The 20,908-nt window shown below is 32.1% G+C and overlaps 1 protein-coding gene across 7 annotated transcripts in view; it reads left to right on the forward strand.

The window, feature by feature from the left end:
- Window positions 1-20,908, forward strand: part of TppII (Tripeptidyl-peptidase II) — a 136,845-nt gene that overhangs the window by 106,385 nt on the left and 9,552 nt on the right. For 4 of the 7 annotated variants that reach the window (XR_013027949.1, XM_076500244.1, XM_076500235.1 and 1 more), the window contains 4 exons: window positions 12,157-12,296; window positions 14,076-14,181; window positions 16,077-16,213; window positions 19,132-19,269. Coding sequence is in view for 5 of the 7 variants with exons in the window: in XM_076500244.1 (XP_076356359.1) it covers window positions 12,157-12,296; window positions 14,076-14,181; window positions 16,077-16,213; window positions 19,132-19,269 (521 nt within the window). In the remaining 2 variants the exon portion in view is untranslated. Of the gene's footprint in view, window positions 1-12,156; window positions 12,297-14,075; window positions 14,182-16,076; window positions 16,214-19,131; window positions 19,270-20,908 lie in introns of those variants that run through there. The other 3 variants (XM_076500265.1, XM_076500284.1, XR_013027950.1) reach the window with 3 other exon arrangements.

Below are 20,908 nucleotides of genomic sequence, written 5' to 3' on the forward strand. Positions count from 1 at the left end.
GTTATTTTTGAAAGGGATTTGAAGAACGTTCCCAGTCAGAGATTCTCGCTGGTCTCTCCACTCAAGGAGTTTCTGCAGTGAGGCATCTCCACTGCAAAGATGGAATTACACTGCCAACAAATACCCTCGTTTTAACATTTACTTCACCACGTGCACCTGCCACCATCAAGGCAGGTTATCTCATTTGCAGGGTTTGGCCATACATACCAAACCCTCTTCGATGTTTCCAATGTCAGAGATTCGGCCACTCAAAGACATCCTGTCGTGGTTCCCTGACATGTGCTCGTTGTGGAGGTAAGGACCACGATGCCTATGACTGTGACATGAACCCACATTGCGTAAACTGCAATGGTTTTCACCCCTCTTACTTTCATTCTTGCCCAAAATGGTTGGAGGAAAAAGAGGTGCAGCGTTTGAAAACGACACATAACATTAGTTATCCTGAGGCTCGGAAATTGCTGTCCACAACTCCATCTCGGACATATGCTGCTGCACTTCATTCCACAACTACAGTGGGAGTGCAGACAGATCTCTCTGTGCCTCCAAGAGAATCGTTTTCAAAACAAATGAAAAGCCTTTTGACCTCCGTGGTTAAAAAGGTTGATGAATCGACTTCCACTTCTATCTCTGTTCCTCCCATACCTTCCAACAAACCTCAAGATCCACGTCCTTCAGTTTCAAATACAGGCATTTCTTCTGATACATCTTTTTCTCCCACCACAAGAGACAAAACAATTATTCGTTCGCATCCTCAGTCACTGGATTCCCCTTCCAATAACAAAAACCTGCCCACCCGACACAGAGCAGGATCCATGGAGGTTGATAGACCTCCTCCGACTAAAGACAGTAAAGAAAAAAGACGTGGTCGTAAACCGAAGGGTTCTCCAGCCACTTCACCTACCCGTTCTTAAAAATGGCCACCTTGATACAATGGAACTGTCGAGGTTTACGTTCTAATCTGGATGATATCAAAACGCTGATTGCTTCCTACCATCCTGTTTGTCTTTCTTTACAAGAAACATTTCTCAAAACTGCTTATACTGTCTCCATTCGGCAGTTTTCTCTGTACAGAAATAACAGGTTGTGTGATGGTCGAGTACATGGAGGGGTGGCACTGTTGGTTGATCAACATGTGCCCACCCTGTCTTTATCACTCAACACACCCTTAGAGGCTGTAGCCATCCGTTTTTCCTTGGGTCATACCATCACTGTTTGTTTTCTGTACCTATCCGTTTTTCCTTGGGTCATACCATCATTGTTTGTTCTCTGTACCTGTCCCCTGGAAAGACATATGATCAATCAGATCTTGATGCTTTTGTTGAACAATTGCCATCTCCATTTCTAATCCTAGGGATTTTAATGGACATCATCCCTCTGGGAAGTGCTATTATTGATGGGAGGGCCGATTTGTAGAGGGGATGCTCTCTGATCACAATCTTTCTCTTTTCAATACTGGTTCTTCCACTTACTTTCATGCACCTAGTCAGTCCTTTACCGCTATTGATCTCTCAGTTTGCTCCCCTTCATTATTCTCCCATTTTTCATGGAGGGTTGACAGTAATCCACTAGGCAGTGATCATTTTCCGATCCTTTTGAGAGAGACTGGCCGTGGTCGATGCCATCCTACCCGCGTGCCCCGGTGGAAGCTGGATCAGGCAGACTGGTCCACTTTCACTGCTCTCGCAGAACTTGATCCTGCCATCGTAAATCAGCCATCAATAGACGACTGTGTAGCAGCGGTAACTGACTGTATTACACATGCAGCTGCTCAGTATATTCCTAAAACCTCGACACGTTTTCCACGATATCCTCGTCCGTGGTGGAATCCTGCTTGCCACTTAGCACGGAAGGCTCAAAAGCGGGCCTGGGATACTTTTCGTAGATATCCCACACTTTCAAACCGGGTTGCTTTCCAAAGGGCCCGTGCACATGCTAGGTGGGTAAGACGTCACAGCCAGAAGGAATCTTGGATTAAGTTCACAACCAGTATATCTTCTACCACCAGTTCCAAGATCATATGGGACAGGATTGAAAGGTTAATGGACACTACAATTCTATCCCCTCTCGATCTTACTCTCTGATGGTCAGGAGGTGACTGATGTTCGAACATCGCTAACACTCTAGGTGAAAGCTTTTGCCTGGTATCTAGCACTTCTGCTTGTTCCTCCACCTTCCTGGCCATCAAGACTCGGGCAGAGCGATCACCTCTTTCCTTTCGAACTGACTGTTTCTTTGACTATAATTGTCCCTTTACCCTGGTGGAACTAAAAATGGCCCTTCATCGGTCTGCCAGTATGTCTGTTGGACCTGATGATATTCATTATGACATGCTGCACCATCTATCTCCTGCTTCTCTTGATGTCCTAATTGTTTTCAACAATCTGGCAGGAGAATGTTTTCCTGATGCCTGGCGCCAGGCTGTTATTTTACCTTTCTCTAAGCCAAGGAAAGATCCCAAGATTCCTTCAAACTACCGTCCAATTGCTTTGACGAGCTGTCTCTGTAAGACATTAGAAAGGATGGTTAATGCTCGTCTTGTTTGGTTCCTTGAATCAAACAACCTCCTCTCGCCCACCCAGTGTGGGTTCCGTCGACAGCACTCCACCACAGACCACCTAATTCATCTTGAAACATCTATCAGAGAAGCCTTTCTCAACTGCCAACATCTTGTATCAATATTCTTTGACATAGAGAAGGCTTACGACACAACATGGAGGTATGGCGTTTTGAGACCTCCATACATATGGGTTACGTGGCCATCTACCCATGTTTATTAAAAATTTTTAATGGACAGGAGATTCCAAGTTCGTGTGGGTTCGACACTTTCCCGTTCTTTTGTACAGGAACTTGGAGTCCCTCAAGGCTGTGTATTGAGTGTTACACTCTTCAGTATAAAGATAAATGCCATCACTGAACAACTCCCTCTCACTGTTGCGAATGGGCTGTATGTCGATGACTTTCACATCTCATGTCAGTCATCAAACATGAGATATATTGAGCGGGGAACTACAAACCGCCCTCAATTGTGTACAGAAGTGGACTCTGGCGAACGGCTTTAATTTCACTCTCTCCAAAACTGTATACCTGCACTTTTGCCGTCGACGGGGTATTCACCCTGATCCTGAATTTCATATCGGTGAAGTTTTGCTGCCAGTGGTCCCGGAGACCAAGTTCTTGGGGCTTATCTTTGATCGTAAACTGACCTTTATACCACACTTAAAGCAGCTTCCGGTCAAATGCAAAAGAGCACTGAACATCCTCCGTGTTCTCTCTTCTACCAGTTGGGGGGCAGATCGCTGTTCAATGTTAAAGGTATATCGTGCTCTTATTAGATCGAAACTCGATTATGGATCAATGGTCTATGGCTCTGCCAGACCCTCGGCCTTAAAGATGCTGGACCCCATTCATCACCAAGGACTTTGATTCTGCATTGGGGCTTTCTGTACCTCTCCACTTCAAAGTATATACATTGAATCTCATGAACCTTCTCTACACCTTCGCTGTTTGCAACTATCTTTACAATATACTTCAAAACTTCATTCCTTACCAAAGCATCCCACCTGGAAATGTGTTTTCCTTCCTCGGTGGGCAGTACTTTTTCAGAACAGACAATCTGTCATTGCTCTGTTTGGCCTTCACATCCAGGAGCAATTGGATGAATTGGGTCTGTCCTTGGATAACATTGCAGATTCCACAGGTCTGTCCATCCCACCATGGCTTATTACAGCCCCCAAATGTGACCTTTCTTTCAGTCACCTAAAAAAAAGCAGATACTCCAGATTGGAAGTACTGTCTTATATTCAATGAATATCTTTCAAACAATCATTCAGTTCCCATTTATACAGGTGGTTCCAAATCAGGTAATTCAGTGGGCTCTGCTATGGTTTGCTATGGGTCAGTAGTTGCGCGCAGAATCCCTTCTACAGCTTCTGTGTTCACTGCTGAACTGTATGCCATATCTCTTGCCCTGGATCATATTGCAGCTGAGCAGTACTCCAACTGCACTATTTATACTGATTCGCTTAGTTCTATACTTGCCTTGGAATCGCTACGTTAGCTCACATCCTATTCTCGCTGATATTCAAACCGACTGGCCCATTTCTCATTAGCAGCTACTTCAATCCAGTTTTCTGGATACCAGGCCATGTTGGTATTCGCGGGAACGAGCTTGCAGACATGGCAGCTAAATATGTCTGCTTCAGCACCATCACTCCTATGCCTATTCCGTACATGGACTATGGTGTTGTCTTCAAGGCTCGGCTCCGTGCCAGCTGGCAGTCCACTTGGAATGAGCAACGTGACAACAAACTTTTTCAAATCAAACCCAAAATTGGACTTTGGCCATCTAGCTTCCGTAAAGTTCGGAAGGAGGAAGTTGTTCTCACTAGGCTACGCATTGGTCACAGTTTTTTAACTCATCATTTTCTTTTATCTGGAACTGATGCACCAATGTGTAGTTTGTGTAACACTCAAATCACTATCAGCCACGTTTTACTTTCTTGCCATCGTTACAATTCTCAACGACAGCAATATTTTAAACATATTTTTTCCCAGGGTCAATCTGTAACATTGGACAGAGTTATTGGTGATGGTGACTCTGTCCACCTTGATAATGTTTTTAATTTTTTAATGACCATTAACCTTTTTAATCTCATTTAAGTGTTGCATATTTATTCATTACACCTTTTTAATTGTGGATCCTTTTTTACAGTTTTAATCTCTCTCCTTCAATTTGACATTGGACAATGGCCAGAACATTAAATAACTTCGACACCAGGACTGGAAAGGCCAACTTCAGGTGACTAACGCTCCTGTTTGAACTATCCGTTTGAACTACTACGTTAGTCATCCTGGCGAAAGACCAACTTCAGTTGTTATTATACTTTTGCTGCATATCATTTCACACTTTTACTACTTAACTTTTTTACCAGTACTGGCCATATTGACTCATAACCCAAATTTTACTCCATTTAACCAGGACTGGAAAGACCAACTTCAGGTGACTGGAACCAGGTGGTTTTTGACGGTACTTACCTGTTAGTCTTCCTGGGGGTTATGATCATTAACATTTTGCTAGAGTAAATATTTTACAACTTTGAAGACTGGATGTCACCATTGGTTTTTACACCATTTTCTGTTTTAATTGCTGTTTTATTTTTACCTTCATTTACTTTTACAAATTTTACTCCATTTACTTGACTTTATCCTTTTACTGGACATTTGGCTACTCATAATTACGATTTTGCGGAGTGTCTTTTAAAACTTTTATTCTTTTACATTTTGATAATAGCTGCTATGACACATAACCCGAACCAGGACTGGACCAGGACTGGAACTTACCTGGCCAACTTCAGGTGATTGATTTTATGGAGTGTCTTTTAAAACTTTTATTCTTTTACATTTTGTTAATAGGTGGTTGGAAAGGCCAACTTCTTGAACTTACCTGTTAATCTTCCTGGCGGGTTATGATCATTACCTTTTTGCTAGAGTAAATACCTTACAACTTCTTATACTCTGCCTTCTATCTTAACATTGTAGACTAGGTGTCAACATTGGTTTTATACTTTTTTGTTTTACCTTCATTTCCATTTATGTCTATTACTACATTTATTTATTTATTTATTTATTTTTTTACATTTTTACCGAATGTCTGGCGCAGATAGCCTCGCTGCTTTGTGCCATAAAACACTAAATCAATCAATCAATCAATCAATATGCAACCATTTTATTATTTTTAACATGCATTATGTCAAGATGCAAGTGAAACATTAGAAAAGAGTATCAATATGCAATCATTTTATTATTTTCAACATGCATTGTGTCAAGATGCAAGTGAAACATTAGAAAAGAGTATCAACATGCATTATATTAATTGAGTAGTCCACAAAATTCTGATAATTTTTCCAGTTGTTTTTGGAAGGATATGAGGAAATCAGTTTTAAAATCATTGTCTCGTTTTCACTTTTTGTGAGATCTTTTGAAGTGTAAATAAACTTATTGTTGACTTAAACAAATTGTAGTTAAATCTAGTAACTAGTTCTAACCCTGTAACACCTGTTACTATTTTTAAGTTCCTTTCTGCATATATCACAATATGTTACTGAGTTACATTCAAAATTTAACTAATATACTTTACTGTCAATGTAATTTAACAAAATCAGCATTATCAAATACTTTATAATTCAAAGTTTCATATTATTCTAGTTATTATTCCTTTATTTTGAAAGAAATCTCTGAAACAAACAAATATTCAGTTTTTTTGTCATGTGGCATGAGTAATCTTGAAAGACCTTAGGATTTGTTGCATATGTATCTTTACAGATTACTCTGTTTAGATGAGCTTCTGCAAATATTAGGTTAAATTTGAGAGACATTAGTTTTATATTTCACCAGTACAAGTACTTAGGAATTGGTTATATTTCCACACCACTCACTGTTAAACGTCAGGTTCACATTCCAAATTCCAAAGTAATCTGTTGCTAAAAAAGAAACACCTTTTGTATACATGGATGGTATGCTTATAATAAAAAGAGCAGATTTCATGGTTAGTATGTTGAGGGTTAAAGGAGATAGAAGTAATAATTATTTTTCAAATATCAAGCAAAGTTTCTTTTTATGTTCTTTGTGGGTAGGAGTGTCCCGAGCACTTAACTGTTGTTCCTCACTGTATATATATTACTTGGATAGACAGTGAAATTGCAGTTAGGTTTCACCTTTGTATTTTAATTAGTTATGTGTTACTTGTCTTTTAAAATTCACATATGAAAGGTTTAATGTTTTTTTTTTTTTATCTGTAATTATCTAGTTCATGCAGTCTTTTAAAGATATGGAACACACAAGTATCATTTTACATGCTGCAAACATGTCTATACCCAGAACATGTTGATTATAACATTATAATTGCTCACAAATATCAGTTAATGTATTGACATAAATAATAAAAGACAAAGAATTGGAAAGGAAAATAAAACCTTAAAAATAAATTATAAATTAAAAGATAAAGACATGAAATTATTAATATAACCAAAAAATATTTTAAGACTATTATGTGAATTTCACGAAGGTAAGTACATATTTCCATTTCAATCTTAAACATTTCATTGCACAGTATGTTGATGATAATAGCTAGAGTTAGTAACATAGTAGAGAAAATGGAGATTTTTTTATATTAATTTAGTAGTTTATAGAGGATATGCAAATGAGCATGAAATTTTTAAAATATTAAATAGTATTCTTATAATCAAAATGAAAACCACTTTGCAGGTGAACTATTCAGAATTTGAGTATAAATAAATGTAATAAATAACGAATTATTTATTAGAAATAGTAGAACAAATAAAAATTAAACATTTTATTTTTCTCAAACTGCATACTACATTTACAAAGTTTCTTGTCAAATCTTAAACAACTCTATCTACTAGTTTTATTTATGGAATGAAATATAATATAGTGAATGTTAAAGCCTTACAGTATAAGGTTACAGTTGTCATATGCTAAACAACTACTAAAGTGGACTTGTTGAGTAGAACTGTCTGGATAGCTAGCTGTTCTATAGGAAGATGAAAATAAATTTGTATTATTAATTTTGTTTACATAAAGCACTCTTGTTGTGTCAGTTGAAAGAGAGCAGAAAGAACTTAATAGTGAAGGAAACTTGCATTTTCACATATTGAACTTGTTAATCAATTGTGTATTTGTAGGAACATTTTCAAATTACTTGATGTTTGGAATCTATGGCTCTCATAAAAGAACAACACTGTTGATAGTATGCAACAAAGCTGGCTTTGCTTACTGGCCTTTAGAATCCAAATATTGGATATCTTTTTATTTACATTAACTCTGTAGAAATTCTCTGAAAGGTGGAATTGTTCTTAAAATAGATAAATTAGACTCTAGTGTAATTCTTTTGGTGGTTGGAGTTTTCTTTGTGTAGTTGTAGTCATAAACTTGTTAACAAATAAAATAACTTTTGATGAATACTTAATTGTTTAACTTAAATAATCTGTTGGTTCATGAAATATAGATACTCTTAGATAATTATTATCCAATCAAGTAATAACAACAGGTACATTGAGAGGAAAATATTGACATTATAAACAGATTTTTAAAACCCAAAATGATTGTATTTGTATGTATGTGCTCAGTGTGGTGTAGAGAGGAAACTGACAATTCAGTTCAAAATTTGTTCAGCTTAAAATTCTATTGGAAAGTTTTATACTTACAGCATTCTATATAAATGCTTTAAGAAGCTTTCTGCTTCATTGCATGCTTTTGTTAGATTTAAATGAAGTATTTAGCTTACCATTTGTTAAAGATGAATTGATTTTATATGCATAATCACTTGAAATGGTATAGCATTATACAGTAGAAAACTGTCTTTCAATATTAGAATCTTAATAACCCAGAGTAATGAATCAGTTAGATTGAAAACTTTAAACTAAATGTTGTACTTGCAAACAAAAACACTGTGAGGTGTAAACTAATTTCTTTTATTTAATACTTTTCAAACTTTCATCTAAACAAACAGTTGATAGAATTTTTCATCTTGTTGGTATGAGTCTATGGCAATAAAGCCTGAAAATCCCATAGTGATTGTCAGTTGTCTTACAAATAAATATAAAGAGATTTGAATCTATTATGTACATGGAATATTGTACCTAAAGATAGAAATCATCAGGCTGGCTGGGATACAGCAAGCACAGTAGTGGTCAGAACACTTTTTATACATACCAACTGTAACAACAGCAGTTGTTATGATGTGAATACCTTTTCCAAGCATGTGAAGAATGGTTATAATTAATTATTATTGTCATAAAGCATTAGTATTGAGGTTATTATATTTTTAATACTGTATTTTTTATCTAGTCCCTTTAGAATTTTGAATAATTAGAAGTGGATAATACTAGTATCCCAACTGACCTATATTTACTCTCTGTATTGTGGGTAAAATATTAGATTTCATTGATGGAAAAAGTAGATTAGACAGTAAAGATAAAGAAGATGAACTCTGGATTGAGTGAAACACATCATCAACAATATATATGACAAACACAGTGCAGTCAGAATGCTGTTACTATACACTTTTCTAATTCTTAAAAATCTGTTAGGGATTAGATAAAGAATGCAGTGTTAAAATATGTAATAAGCCTAATACAAATGCTTTATCATAATAAAAATTAATTATAATTATATCTCACAAGCTTGCAAAAGGTGCTCACCATATAAACATGAGTTAAATGAATACACTCATTTTTGAAAAAAAAAAAAAAATCATAAAACGAATTCAGCAAAATTGGAATTTCCCAAAATGGAATGGTACAAAAAACTGTGGACAACTAGTATTTAATGAAAATATTTGATTAAGATACAAAAACCATCTTTGAGCTGGTATTGGATAAGAGTAAGCATTGGTTAGTCTTTTCTAACCAGTATTTAGACATCTGGTTTAAAGATGCATGTTGTTTTTCTGTTTTTAAAAAAATGCTCATATATGACATTCAAGTCATATTGTCTAAATGGCTGTTTTAATAACCTCTTTTTTTTTAAGATATCATCAGATTTGTGTAAAAAATGTTCTTTTAATTTAATTTTCAAGAATGTTTGTACTTTGATTAAGACTAAGTGTTTTTCTGTGTAGAATATAATGAAAAATAGTGCTTGTTATTTTGCAGACAGCAAATTCATAGTTCATAATTTACATTAGTCTAGCTCATGGTAATTCACATATATGGACATTTATATAACAGTTCTTCATATCTTATTTGAAAACACCACCTTAATAACTAAATCTCTATAAGATTTACATTAAATTAAAAAAAAAACAAAACTAAATACTTTTGTTAACCTGGCATCTTTCAATAGGTCAGAAGTAAGTTTATGGACTTAAAGAAACACTAAAATTCAGAGTATAATTGCCCATGATGGACAGAATGCAGGTAATGCATTGTGTAGCTTTGGACTAAATCAAACAAACCATTGATGTTCCTTGGTATTCCTAGGAAACTTTAACTTAAAATCAGAGTAAAACACTTCCAATAATTCTAAAAATTACATATTATTTCTTTGTCAAGTGGTTGATATGAAAATAAATTATAAATTAACTGTGATTACAGTTTAGTCAACGTGACTAGCCTTATGACCACCATATAAGTGTACACATTATAACATAATGTCTTAAATGTATCTTCACGAAATGTAGTAAGCTTTTAGTAAAAATTACTAGTCTGTTGTGTTTGTTTTTTAAAGAAAAAAAGATTATTAATAAATCGTTTTTATTAAAGATTTGTTTGTGAATTTATAAAGCCTTTACTAAGTAATTCTGAGTGAAAGACAGTTTTCATGCTAAGAATGAAAGTACTCTTTGTTAAACATTCATATTTCATTTGTATAATGTATAGAACATTCAAAATGAATACAAAACTTAATATTTGTTTTTTTTATTTTCTATACTTTGCTAACTGCAGCAAAATCAGTAATGCATAGTGAAATGAAAAAGATAAAAATATATAAATTAAAACAAAGAACACTTTCTGGAATGGTTTCACATTGTAAGAAACATTTACATTTATTTATCCTAACAAATGCAGCTTCTAACCCCTTCATATCTATCTTTTTTTTTTTTGTTGTATTACTTTACGCTGTACATTAGATCATTTTGCAGAACCTGGAAATAAATTTATCACAATGGTATAGCTTAGTGTAGACAAACATACAAGTTATGATAATGTCATGCTATATGCACATGGTTTCATTGAGCTATGGTATTGATAATCTTGAGAAAGTTATTATTGAAGTTTTGTTGTTTAACGAAATAAGTTTATAATTTGTGCAATTTTATGACTCTTATTAAAAATATTAAAAATAAATAAGGTATGCATAAACTTAAACTTACATTTGTAATTAGGTCTTTTGCTGTCAATGTCATGGCACACTTGTCCTGCTGTCACTATGTTGGTTGTCCAGACAATAATTCATGAAACTTTCAGATATGCATTTTATAACACAAAATATATCAAGCAGAATATAATATATACTATGATTTTTCAAGTTTCCTAACTACTCTATAATAAGATTACAAAAATTCCATTTCTACCCAGAATGTTGCCTTTTCATGTCATTTTCTTGTAGATTATTCACTCTTACTGCTGAAACAAACAAATATATGAAGTAATACATTTAATTTTGCTTTCTCTATTGATTATAAACATGTATTTATTTTGTACAACATGAGTTAAAAACTACACTAAAGCTACTTTTGGATGGGAAGTCAAATTTCTTTTATATTTCAGAAAGTTAAGAAAATCGGAGATTCTTATTTTATTTTCCAGGTTATAAATATCTGTAGTTTGTATTTCTGTTTATTTGGACATTCCAAAATCCACAGATAGGGTGAAGAATATTCTTTAGAAAAGAAATCAGAGTGCCAGATATGTCTTGTGACACAAAGCAATGAAGATTGGAACTTATATAAGCATTCCCTTTCAAAATGAAGAGATTCAAATTTTGATAATATAAGAATTTTAATTATAAATTTGAAGCTGAGTTTATTAACAAAAACTGATAATAAAATTATTGAATTCAGTTGTAAAAAGGTTGTGGTGTGTGCACTTTGACAAACCCACGTGCACAGGATTAATACATATGCTTGGATGATGTGACCGTATGATAACATTTATGAAGTTAAAACTGTAAGCTGCTTGTTTATTGTATTAATGCTCATTTCTTATATGTGTTGAAGGAAGGATGAATAATTTCAAGAAGATTTTGTGTCAGATAAAAGAAGACAATGCTGATAATACCAGTGTACTTTTCAAAACATTTTAGCTTATAATCATTCATAAATAAAATTCTTTGTTCTTTAAAAAATATGTACTAAAAAAACTAACACTGTTTAGTAGTATATGTGACTTGAAGAATGTGTGTATGTTTAAAAAAGTTTAACTTTAATGTTATATGTAAATGAAGGTTTTTATTTTACTTATGTAAAAATTGCAATACAGAAGTAAGTCAGTTGAAATATTGTGTGTGGAGTAGAATAGATTTGTATCAGGATATAAAACTATAAAACCAAATGTTGTAGTTGGTTATTTTAGTGGATATTTAAATTTTAAAGTTGGTAATAAAACCTTATTATGTATGTGTAAATATATGTTTTAGGACATATATAGTTTCAAGTATATCATTCCTGAAATTCCAAAAAAACCATCTCTAAACAAGACACACACAGAAAAAGAAAAGACACCAGAAGAAATGTTCACTGAAGCACTTAGAGATCTGAAGATATCTTGGATTTCAAAGTAAGCAACTTAAAAAATGTCCAACTAATACTGAAGATTCATTAACAAATGATGGATTCACCAAGACTTAAAGCATTTTCTGGCATCATAAAGCATTCTTGACTTGTATTAAAACTATTATGAAACATAAGTGTAGTGAGTGTTGATATAATAAGGTTAAAGAAGTAGTGTGGGATCACATAGTCTAGAGCCAGGTGCATAAACTTTATCATGAAAATAAAAATATTGATTCAATTTTAAACTTGCATCACTTCTGAATTAAGCTATTTTCCATTATATCACCAAAGCTTTATACAAAAACAAATCTCTTTAATCAACGGAGACTGTATTTTTTCCAGTTTTGTACTTTGGTACATGACTGTTAGGTTATACTTTTGTTACTAAGTAACATGACATAAAAGCCATTGTTGTAATGTTTTACCAAAATGCACTGGCTTTTCTATATATTCAGAGTTGTTAATCTAACTGATGTTTACCAATAATTATTCAGTGAATATGCCATATACTCATCTGATGAAAGACCTTAATTTTGATTGACTCAAAATAAATTTATCAACATTTGACTGCCTTGCCTGCATATTTTTTGCCTCTTTGTTGATCAAGCTTGATTTTGTAAAATGCATTTATTACAGTTTGTTATGAAATGTGAGGTTAGGGTATAGTATGGGGGTGGAGGTGGTAGAACTTGGTAGTGCATTCTAAAACAGCCTGGCATGGCCAGGTGGTTAGGGCACTTGACTATGTAATCTAAGGGTCATAGGTTTGAATTCCCATCACACCAAACATGCTCACCCTTTCAATTGTGGGGATATTATAATGTGACAGTTAATCTCACTATTTGGTGGTAAAAGAGTAGCCCAAGAGTTGAAAGTGAGTGGTGATGACTAGCTATCTTTCCTCTAGTCTTACACTGCTAAACTTGAAACAGCTAGTGCAGGTTGCTCTCGTGTAGCTTTGTGCAAAATTCAACACAAAAAGCAAAGAGTCATTTTGAAACATACTTGATTTTTATTGATATCTTCTGTGATAATGTTTTGCACCATTAATTAGCTCACAATTTTATTGCCACTAATTGTTATTTGTAGGTCCTGTGCATTCATTACTTGTGTATTTTCATAATTAGTTCCATTAGTACAAAGTTTTAGCTTTTGAATATATTTACAAGTGAATTGCTGTTTTAGAGTGTATATTTTGTGACAGTACTTCAACTGGCAACCTGCAAGATACAACAAAATATTATAAAAAGTGAGCAAATATTAGAAGGAAAAAAACAATAACATTGTAGAAAAATATTGGTGTATACTGTCTCACAGATGTTTAGAAATGTTAATAGGGGTATTTTGTTAGAATTACACTGTTAAATTATTAAAGTGTTACTCATAGGGTAAAATTTGTTCATTAATATAATATTACATAATATTTATTATGTTGTTTAAAAGTGTTCAGGGTAAAATACTTCTTCACTGCCTACTCCTAACCTTCCTTCCATTATGGACTTCATAAAAATAGATGAAGAGCCTTGTTTGATGGCAATAAATTGAGTAAAAATTACATTTTAATTTTAGTAGAACAGTATGGTTGTCTTTTAAACAGAATTTAGTAATAAGTTCCAACACAGTTATTAAATTAAAAACACCTGGGTAATATAAATATGTTTTACTGTGTGTTAGCAATTTGAAAAACATAAATGATCAGTAAGATGTGTTTCTTGAATCTTCTGCATTAAGGATAAAAATGTTTTATTGTACTAAATTATTTTTTGCCATTCACTCTTTTCAGGCTGAAGGGCAAATATTCAGATGATTTGTATGAGGAAATGATCAGTAAAGATCCTGGACATGTTCCATTACTTCAAGCTAGGCTACAGTATTTAGATGGTAATAAGGTTAGTTTATCTCATTATAGTCTCAGTTGCTTTGATGTTATTGGAGTAGGTTCATGGTCTTGATGTTTAAATGGAAGTAATTTTCTTTTCTTTATTTACTGATCATTGCTTCTTTAATTTTTTTTATCTATAAATTCAACATTTTTATTTGCCTATCAGAAGTTAGTAATGATTGAAAATTCATTATTTAGCTCTAGTTCCAGACTGCATGATATAAAATTGTATGATTGAATTGCCAAATCCTGGATGTAGAAAGACACTACTGAAGAATATAATAATTAAAATATTGAACTAATCTGAGAAAGTTGAATAGAAATGTTTTACCTATATCAAAACATGTATGTCCAATACACTCTAATATTAACCACAGTGATGTACATTGAAAAAAGTTAATCATGTATCTCTATAGCTGTCATTACTCTAGAAATTTCTAAAAGCAGTTGGTAGCCTCCAGGATTCACTGATTGATTCCAGTAAGTTTCTGCATATAGTAACTCATTCCTTCTTATTTATTCTACTTTAATGTGTTTTTGCACATTCTTGCTACTCTTTCTTTACAATATTAGACTGGTATGAACTGTTACGTCACAAACAGTTTGTAGTCAGTTGAAAGGTAACAATTCAGATACAGTTTTCTGATTTTTTTTATTGTTATTACTTAAGTGATTTTTTATTACTTTGTGATGGGCTGTTGGATAGTTAGTTTTGTGTAATGTACACATATTAATAAGTGTGGAACATTTGCAAGTTGAATGTGATTTATGAAATTATACATTTATATTTTCACCACATTTTGTAAAGGTAAGGAATTATTTTTAAAAATATAAGGTTTTGAATTGTCAGATAGATATTTTCAGTGAAGGTGACAAACAACTTTAGGTAAATATTTATTTATTCCATTTGAAGCTGTTTGTTGTCTTCAGTCATTAATGAAAGCTTTAAAAACTTTTAAATATATATTTCAATGTGTAACATATTAATTACTGTTGTGTAACAAATCCCATACATCAGTTTGGAATTGTATAATTTCTTGCCACTTCTGTATGACTCAGCAATAAGCCTAAGAGTTTCTTATTCTAAAATTTATATTTACTCTCTGCAGCAGGTAGAGGGCAGATAGCCCATGTCAGGTTTAATAAGGTCAGGTTCTTTACAGTAGTTGACTGTGGCTTCTTGGCAATAAATAAACAACAACACCGTCTGCTTGTTTTAAAATAATATATTAAAAACTTCAATGTTTGTTACATAACCAGTTATCACAGTTATATTCAAAGCTTTAAATAATTGTCTCTTTCTCTCTTTTTTTTTGGTCAAAGTCTGCATAGGTTTGTTTATTTACTTTAGAACACAATTGCCAAGAAAAATTGTTCTTCTCTGCCCTGTTATTACAATATATACTATATACTCTTTATCACTAAACTTACAATCATGCAGTCTAGAACTAGAGGTAAATAATGATTTTGCAATCCATATTTATACATCAGCAGACGTCTAAAACATTCCACAGAACACTAGATAATCTGATGCTGTAACACTCATTTAAACCAATGAGAAACTTGGAAGTTCCAGTAACATGACTCAGTAATATCACTATCATAAACTAATCACTAATTTGTTACAACTGAACTACACAACATGATTTGCAAACAGTTATGTAAACAAACTTAGCATAAAATATCACTTCTAGAAATAGCTAAAGGTAAAGTGCATAAACTATCTGAATAATAACACTCACATTATTATTAAACTGAAACAGTCATGTATATCTAATAGCCCATTATGCAGCTTTGCCCATAAACAATGTCTGGCTAGGTTTATAATAAAGAATAATGTTCAAGTAAATTTTTAAATAAAGCCTGCATCAAACTATATATTTGAGTTTTCTCATTTTGCAGGCTGAAAGACAAAATAACTTACAAGAAATAATAAAAGTAGGAGACACTATTCTTAGTCACATTGATATAACAGAATTACTGGCAGCACTAGGAGCTAAAAAAGATCCTCTTGGTAACAACAACAATAATTACAAAATGTGAGTATTGTAGTAATACACTTTGTGTTTTAATTTTTAATTTTCTTTTCTCGTTTATGTTAAAATATTGACATTTTGTAACTTACAAAAATGAATGCGAGTTTTAATAGTGTGTATTTTTTATACCTGAAGAAAATAAGTCTGTAGATTTTGTAAGAAAATCCATATTGTTGGTTCATTTGTTTTATATCCTGAGAACATCCATAGAGAAATACCAGTGATAATGTTTCAGTTTGTTTTTTATCTCTTAATAAAAATTTCTAGGACAGAAAGTCAGTTTCTTTGTATATAAATATATTCTATATCATTTTAAAGTATCAGGATAAGAAAACATTAATCAGTCTGACATCTGTTGATTAGGTTGTTTTATTTTTTAGTTGGGCACACAAATCTTGTTGATAAAAGTTAATCTTACAAATTATGGAACAGAGCACTTTACAAAGTCGTTTTTCTCATTTGTTACTAAAACAAAAGTGAAATTAACTTTGAAACTGTTATTAAAATCAATATTAATTATTTAATATGAATGTCTCACTGTAAACATTTCAATTTGTACAGTTCCTGTGTAAATGTAGTCACATGTTAAGTGTTATTATATATGTTACAGGTATAGAAAGTAATTATTTTGATTTTATTTAAGGAAAACTTTTAGTTCCTACATTATGTGTGTTAAAATGTGTTAACTTTATAAAAATGTTTAACTTTTACAGTCTGTAGATTAAAATATGTGAACACTTAATGTCTAGAGTCATCATGTTAATGTTTTGGAATACATGTAGTTTTGAGTTTGTGTGCTAATTTCTCCAGTCTATTTGTTATAACAATATGTCAACAGCATTGGTCAGTTGAGCAGACCCATGTGTGTGAAGATATACATAGTAATGCTCACTGTAATTCTGGATTTACTACAGGTACTTTCACAGACTTTGGTAAGAATTTAGTTAATATTACAAGTCTGTTTATATAAAAAATCAGATTTCTGCAGCACTTATCTAATTACTGCATATAAATGTTTTTTTTTCAAAATACCTTAAGAAGGCTCTATCACAAGCACTGCCTATTTATACATAATTGATTATTATGTTTTTATATCATTATTTTAAATGATATAAAGTACAATGTAGAAGAAACTTTGTGTATTTTGTTTTGGTTTGTTTCCATAATAAAGTAAGCGATACTTGGAAATTTTAGTCCTCTACTGATCTATTGATTTTGCTATTCTTTATCCCTTTTGCAACAGGCTTGCTTCAATATACAAGAGTTTGTATACACATATGCATACATTATTTATTTGGCAGACTTTTAATAAAGTATTTTTGTACAGCAGGAAATGATTTCATCTCATGATTTAAAAATATTATTCATCTCAAAAATCTCAGATATTATTTATGTAATCTCTAAAATTTCCTAAATACATTTCAAACATTTGTTTCCAGTAAAACTTTATATTTTGTCTTTTATTTTCTCTTCCCTAATTATGTGTGATCTATCAGTTTGATTGACCTCATGACCACATAAAAAATTAGAAAATGAATAAAAATTATGCTAGAATGACTACAAATTACAACACAAAAAAATACAAATGTGTAGAGTCTAAATGATACCATATCCAATAACATAAAACTGACCCTGTATTGGCCATGTTTTAGTGGACTAGTATTTTTGTAATAAATATATTTATTTCATATTTCAAGTATACATTATATATATATATGCATATAGATTATTACTATTTAGAAATAGAGTTATTTAACTTATTTTTCTTAGAATATAGAACAATAAATAAATAAGTAAAGCAAACAATTATCTCTTCTCACTATGACCTGTGAACTCGCTCACTGCTGGACATAGGTTGCTAAGTGTTTTAAAATTTTGCATGTGCAGGATATCAAACAAAAAATTTTTAAGCTTCATGTATGCAGTTGAATAAAAAAAAAGAAACATAAATTACTATATTGACAACATAGAATTCCACTATAATTTATCAAAATTTGTAACTAAGTTGTACCTAAGTCTAAAAGCAATATGGAACTTGGAGCAAACTAAAGACACAAGCTATATCCTTGAGATCTTAGCTTGAAAGAATGCAGTAGTCTTTTCACATATTAAAATGGCTGTGAAAACCACCAAGCTGTCAGTTGGTTATTCACATGTTGCATATTGTAGTACAAGCATATAAAGGATTGTTTCCAAAATGGAAAGCAGTGAACAGGGCCACTGTGTTTGATTCAGTATATAAGCCATACCTCAGCAAAATAAAAAGATGTGAGATTTTTATTTTATATTCTACCTTATCAATATTGGTAACTTGAGTTCATAATTCATACAAAACTATAGACTTAAGTATTTTGACATTGCAAGTGTCTATTTTTAATCATTGTTTCATTCAACATACCATGTAACTCATAAAATATTGAAGATTGAATTATAATCTACAATTTGATACCAAACTTATTGACACAAATTCATGAAATAGTATTTCAATAGAGTTTTAAAGCAAATCAGCAATTGTGATGACATGGCTCTTGACCTTTGTACTGTCACGATAGGTTTATTGAAAATTGATTAGTAGATTTATAGGTATGGTGAATGACGTGATTAAAAGGCTGGAATGACTAAGTGGATGAAGAATACTGCTTTGTAAGTGTTTCTTCATGATTACAGTTGTCAGTTCAAAACATGCCAGTGCCTGTCTCAGCTTCAACTAAAACATGAATTCAGGAAAGTGAGGAGTAGAACATTAAAAACATAATGCATACACAGTGTTATAGAAAAAAATTTATTTATAGTTTATTTAACACTAAAGAAAACATTTATGCAAATTATAAGTTACAATTTAACACATGGAATTTTAGAGTAAAAAAATAATACAGTGTAAAAAATAACAACATAAGTTTACACTTTATATAACAATAAAGTAGCCCGAAAGTTGGTGGTGGGTGTTACCAGCCAGTTACCTTTCCTGTAGTCAGCAGTTTGAAATTAGGAGTAGTGGCAGTTAGCCTCATCAGCTTCCATAAAGAGGAAACAATCATAATACTGCTGTGGCTGAAATGGTGAGCATATTTTATAACAATTGGAATTGAACTTGAGACCCTTGAATCTGAGACACCACCCCCTCTCATAACTGGGCCCTGTCAGTATAAACCTGAACAAAGTTCAGTTAATTGGAAAAAAAGGTTTGAGAAACTATAATCTCAATATTTTAGTTACTTTGATACATGAAATAATTGAAAATACTAATAATCAGAAAACCTAAGTTCAGTTAGCTGATTATTTTCATAAATTAAAACCCTAATTGAATTATCTGAACAGATTTATATGAAAAACAAATAATGGGAAATAATAATGGCAATATTTCAATTACTTAGATAAATAGAATAGTTAAAAATAATAATAATCAGTTTAATGATAACTTTGATTAACCAGTTATCTTATTTGACATTCATTGATGTAATCAGTGCTTATAGTTATATCTTATACTAAGTTAGTTGCTAAGTTTTAATGTCACGTCATGATTATGACCGTGATTAACAGTATAGTTAATGTTCAAAGAATGTTAATATATATTATAATATCATTTTCAGTTCAAACTAAAAGCCTAAAGTATAAAGTTCACATGTAATGTTAGAGTTTAAGCACACATTTGAGGTTTGTGTCATGTTATATATAAAACTAAAATATATATTAAAATTATTAAATTATAATTTAAGGTGAATAACAGCCTGCACTTATGATGATTGTTTTGCATTGTTGACAGTGTGTGTGGATTCAGAAATAATTTTAATATTCTCAGCTAGCTAAATTTCATGGGAAGTCATTGGGATTATTGTTTGAAATACCATTAAGAATAATGATACAAAACTAATAGCTCAATGCAAATCTATTCTTTATTGGTTTTAAATTTCTATTTTATTTTATTAGAACTTAGCATTTCAAGTAAAGTTGTGAAGTATAGTCTTCCTTAATTTCAGTGCTGTTTAATTTTTATGTTCTTTATAGTTAGCTTGTTTTTAAACAGAATTTCTTTTTTTGAGATAAGAAGTTTATTGCTATGATAATTTCTACACATTCCTTCCTGTTTTTCATGTCATTTACTGGTCAAAGACCTGGTGCTTGGTCATTTAATAATAATTATGTTTTTTTAAATGGGAATTTTTTCCAATTAACTGATTATGTAATTAGGAATTAAAATTGCTTGAGATCAAAAATGAAACTGATTTTAGTATTTTTCTGAAGGTCTCGTCTATTACCAGGTTATCAACCAAAGAAAATGTATATCAATATAAGTTATTACTTTACTTGCTTTATGTCATTGTCACATTTCCAACTAAGGTCAGTGCAGAGTTAGAACAAACAAAGATATATCTCATTGAAGACCATTAAGAGAATCTTATTACTGTGCAGAGTGGCAGACTTTCTTTTTTTATCTCTTGAGTTCTTATGTTCAGGGGGAGAGGTATTGTGATGTTGGTAAAAAGTTGACCAGGAGCTAAAATTACTGGGAAGGCTTCACATAATTACTGCATAATTTGTTTGTATATAACTTTTATCAAGAAAAATATTATCATTATAACTATAATATTTGTGAGAGATACCACAAAGTTTCATTGCTATAGTTCTCATTGTAAAACCAGGGATACAGTGTGAGTTTAGTTTGATCATCAGTGCATGAAACAGTTAATGTTGTTTCTA

The sequence above is a fragment of the Tachypleus tridentatus genome, chromosome 1, assembly GCF_004210375.1.
Source record: "Tachypleus tridentatus isolate NWPU-2018 chromosome 1, ASM421037v1, whole genome shotgun sequence".
NCBI lineage: Eukaryota > Metazoa > Arthropoda > Merostomata > Xiphosura > Limulidae > Tachypleus > Tachypleus tridentatus.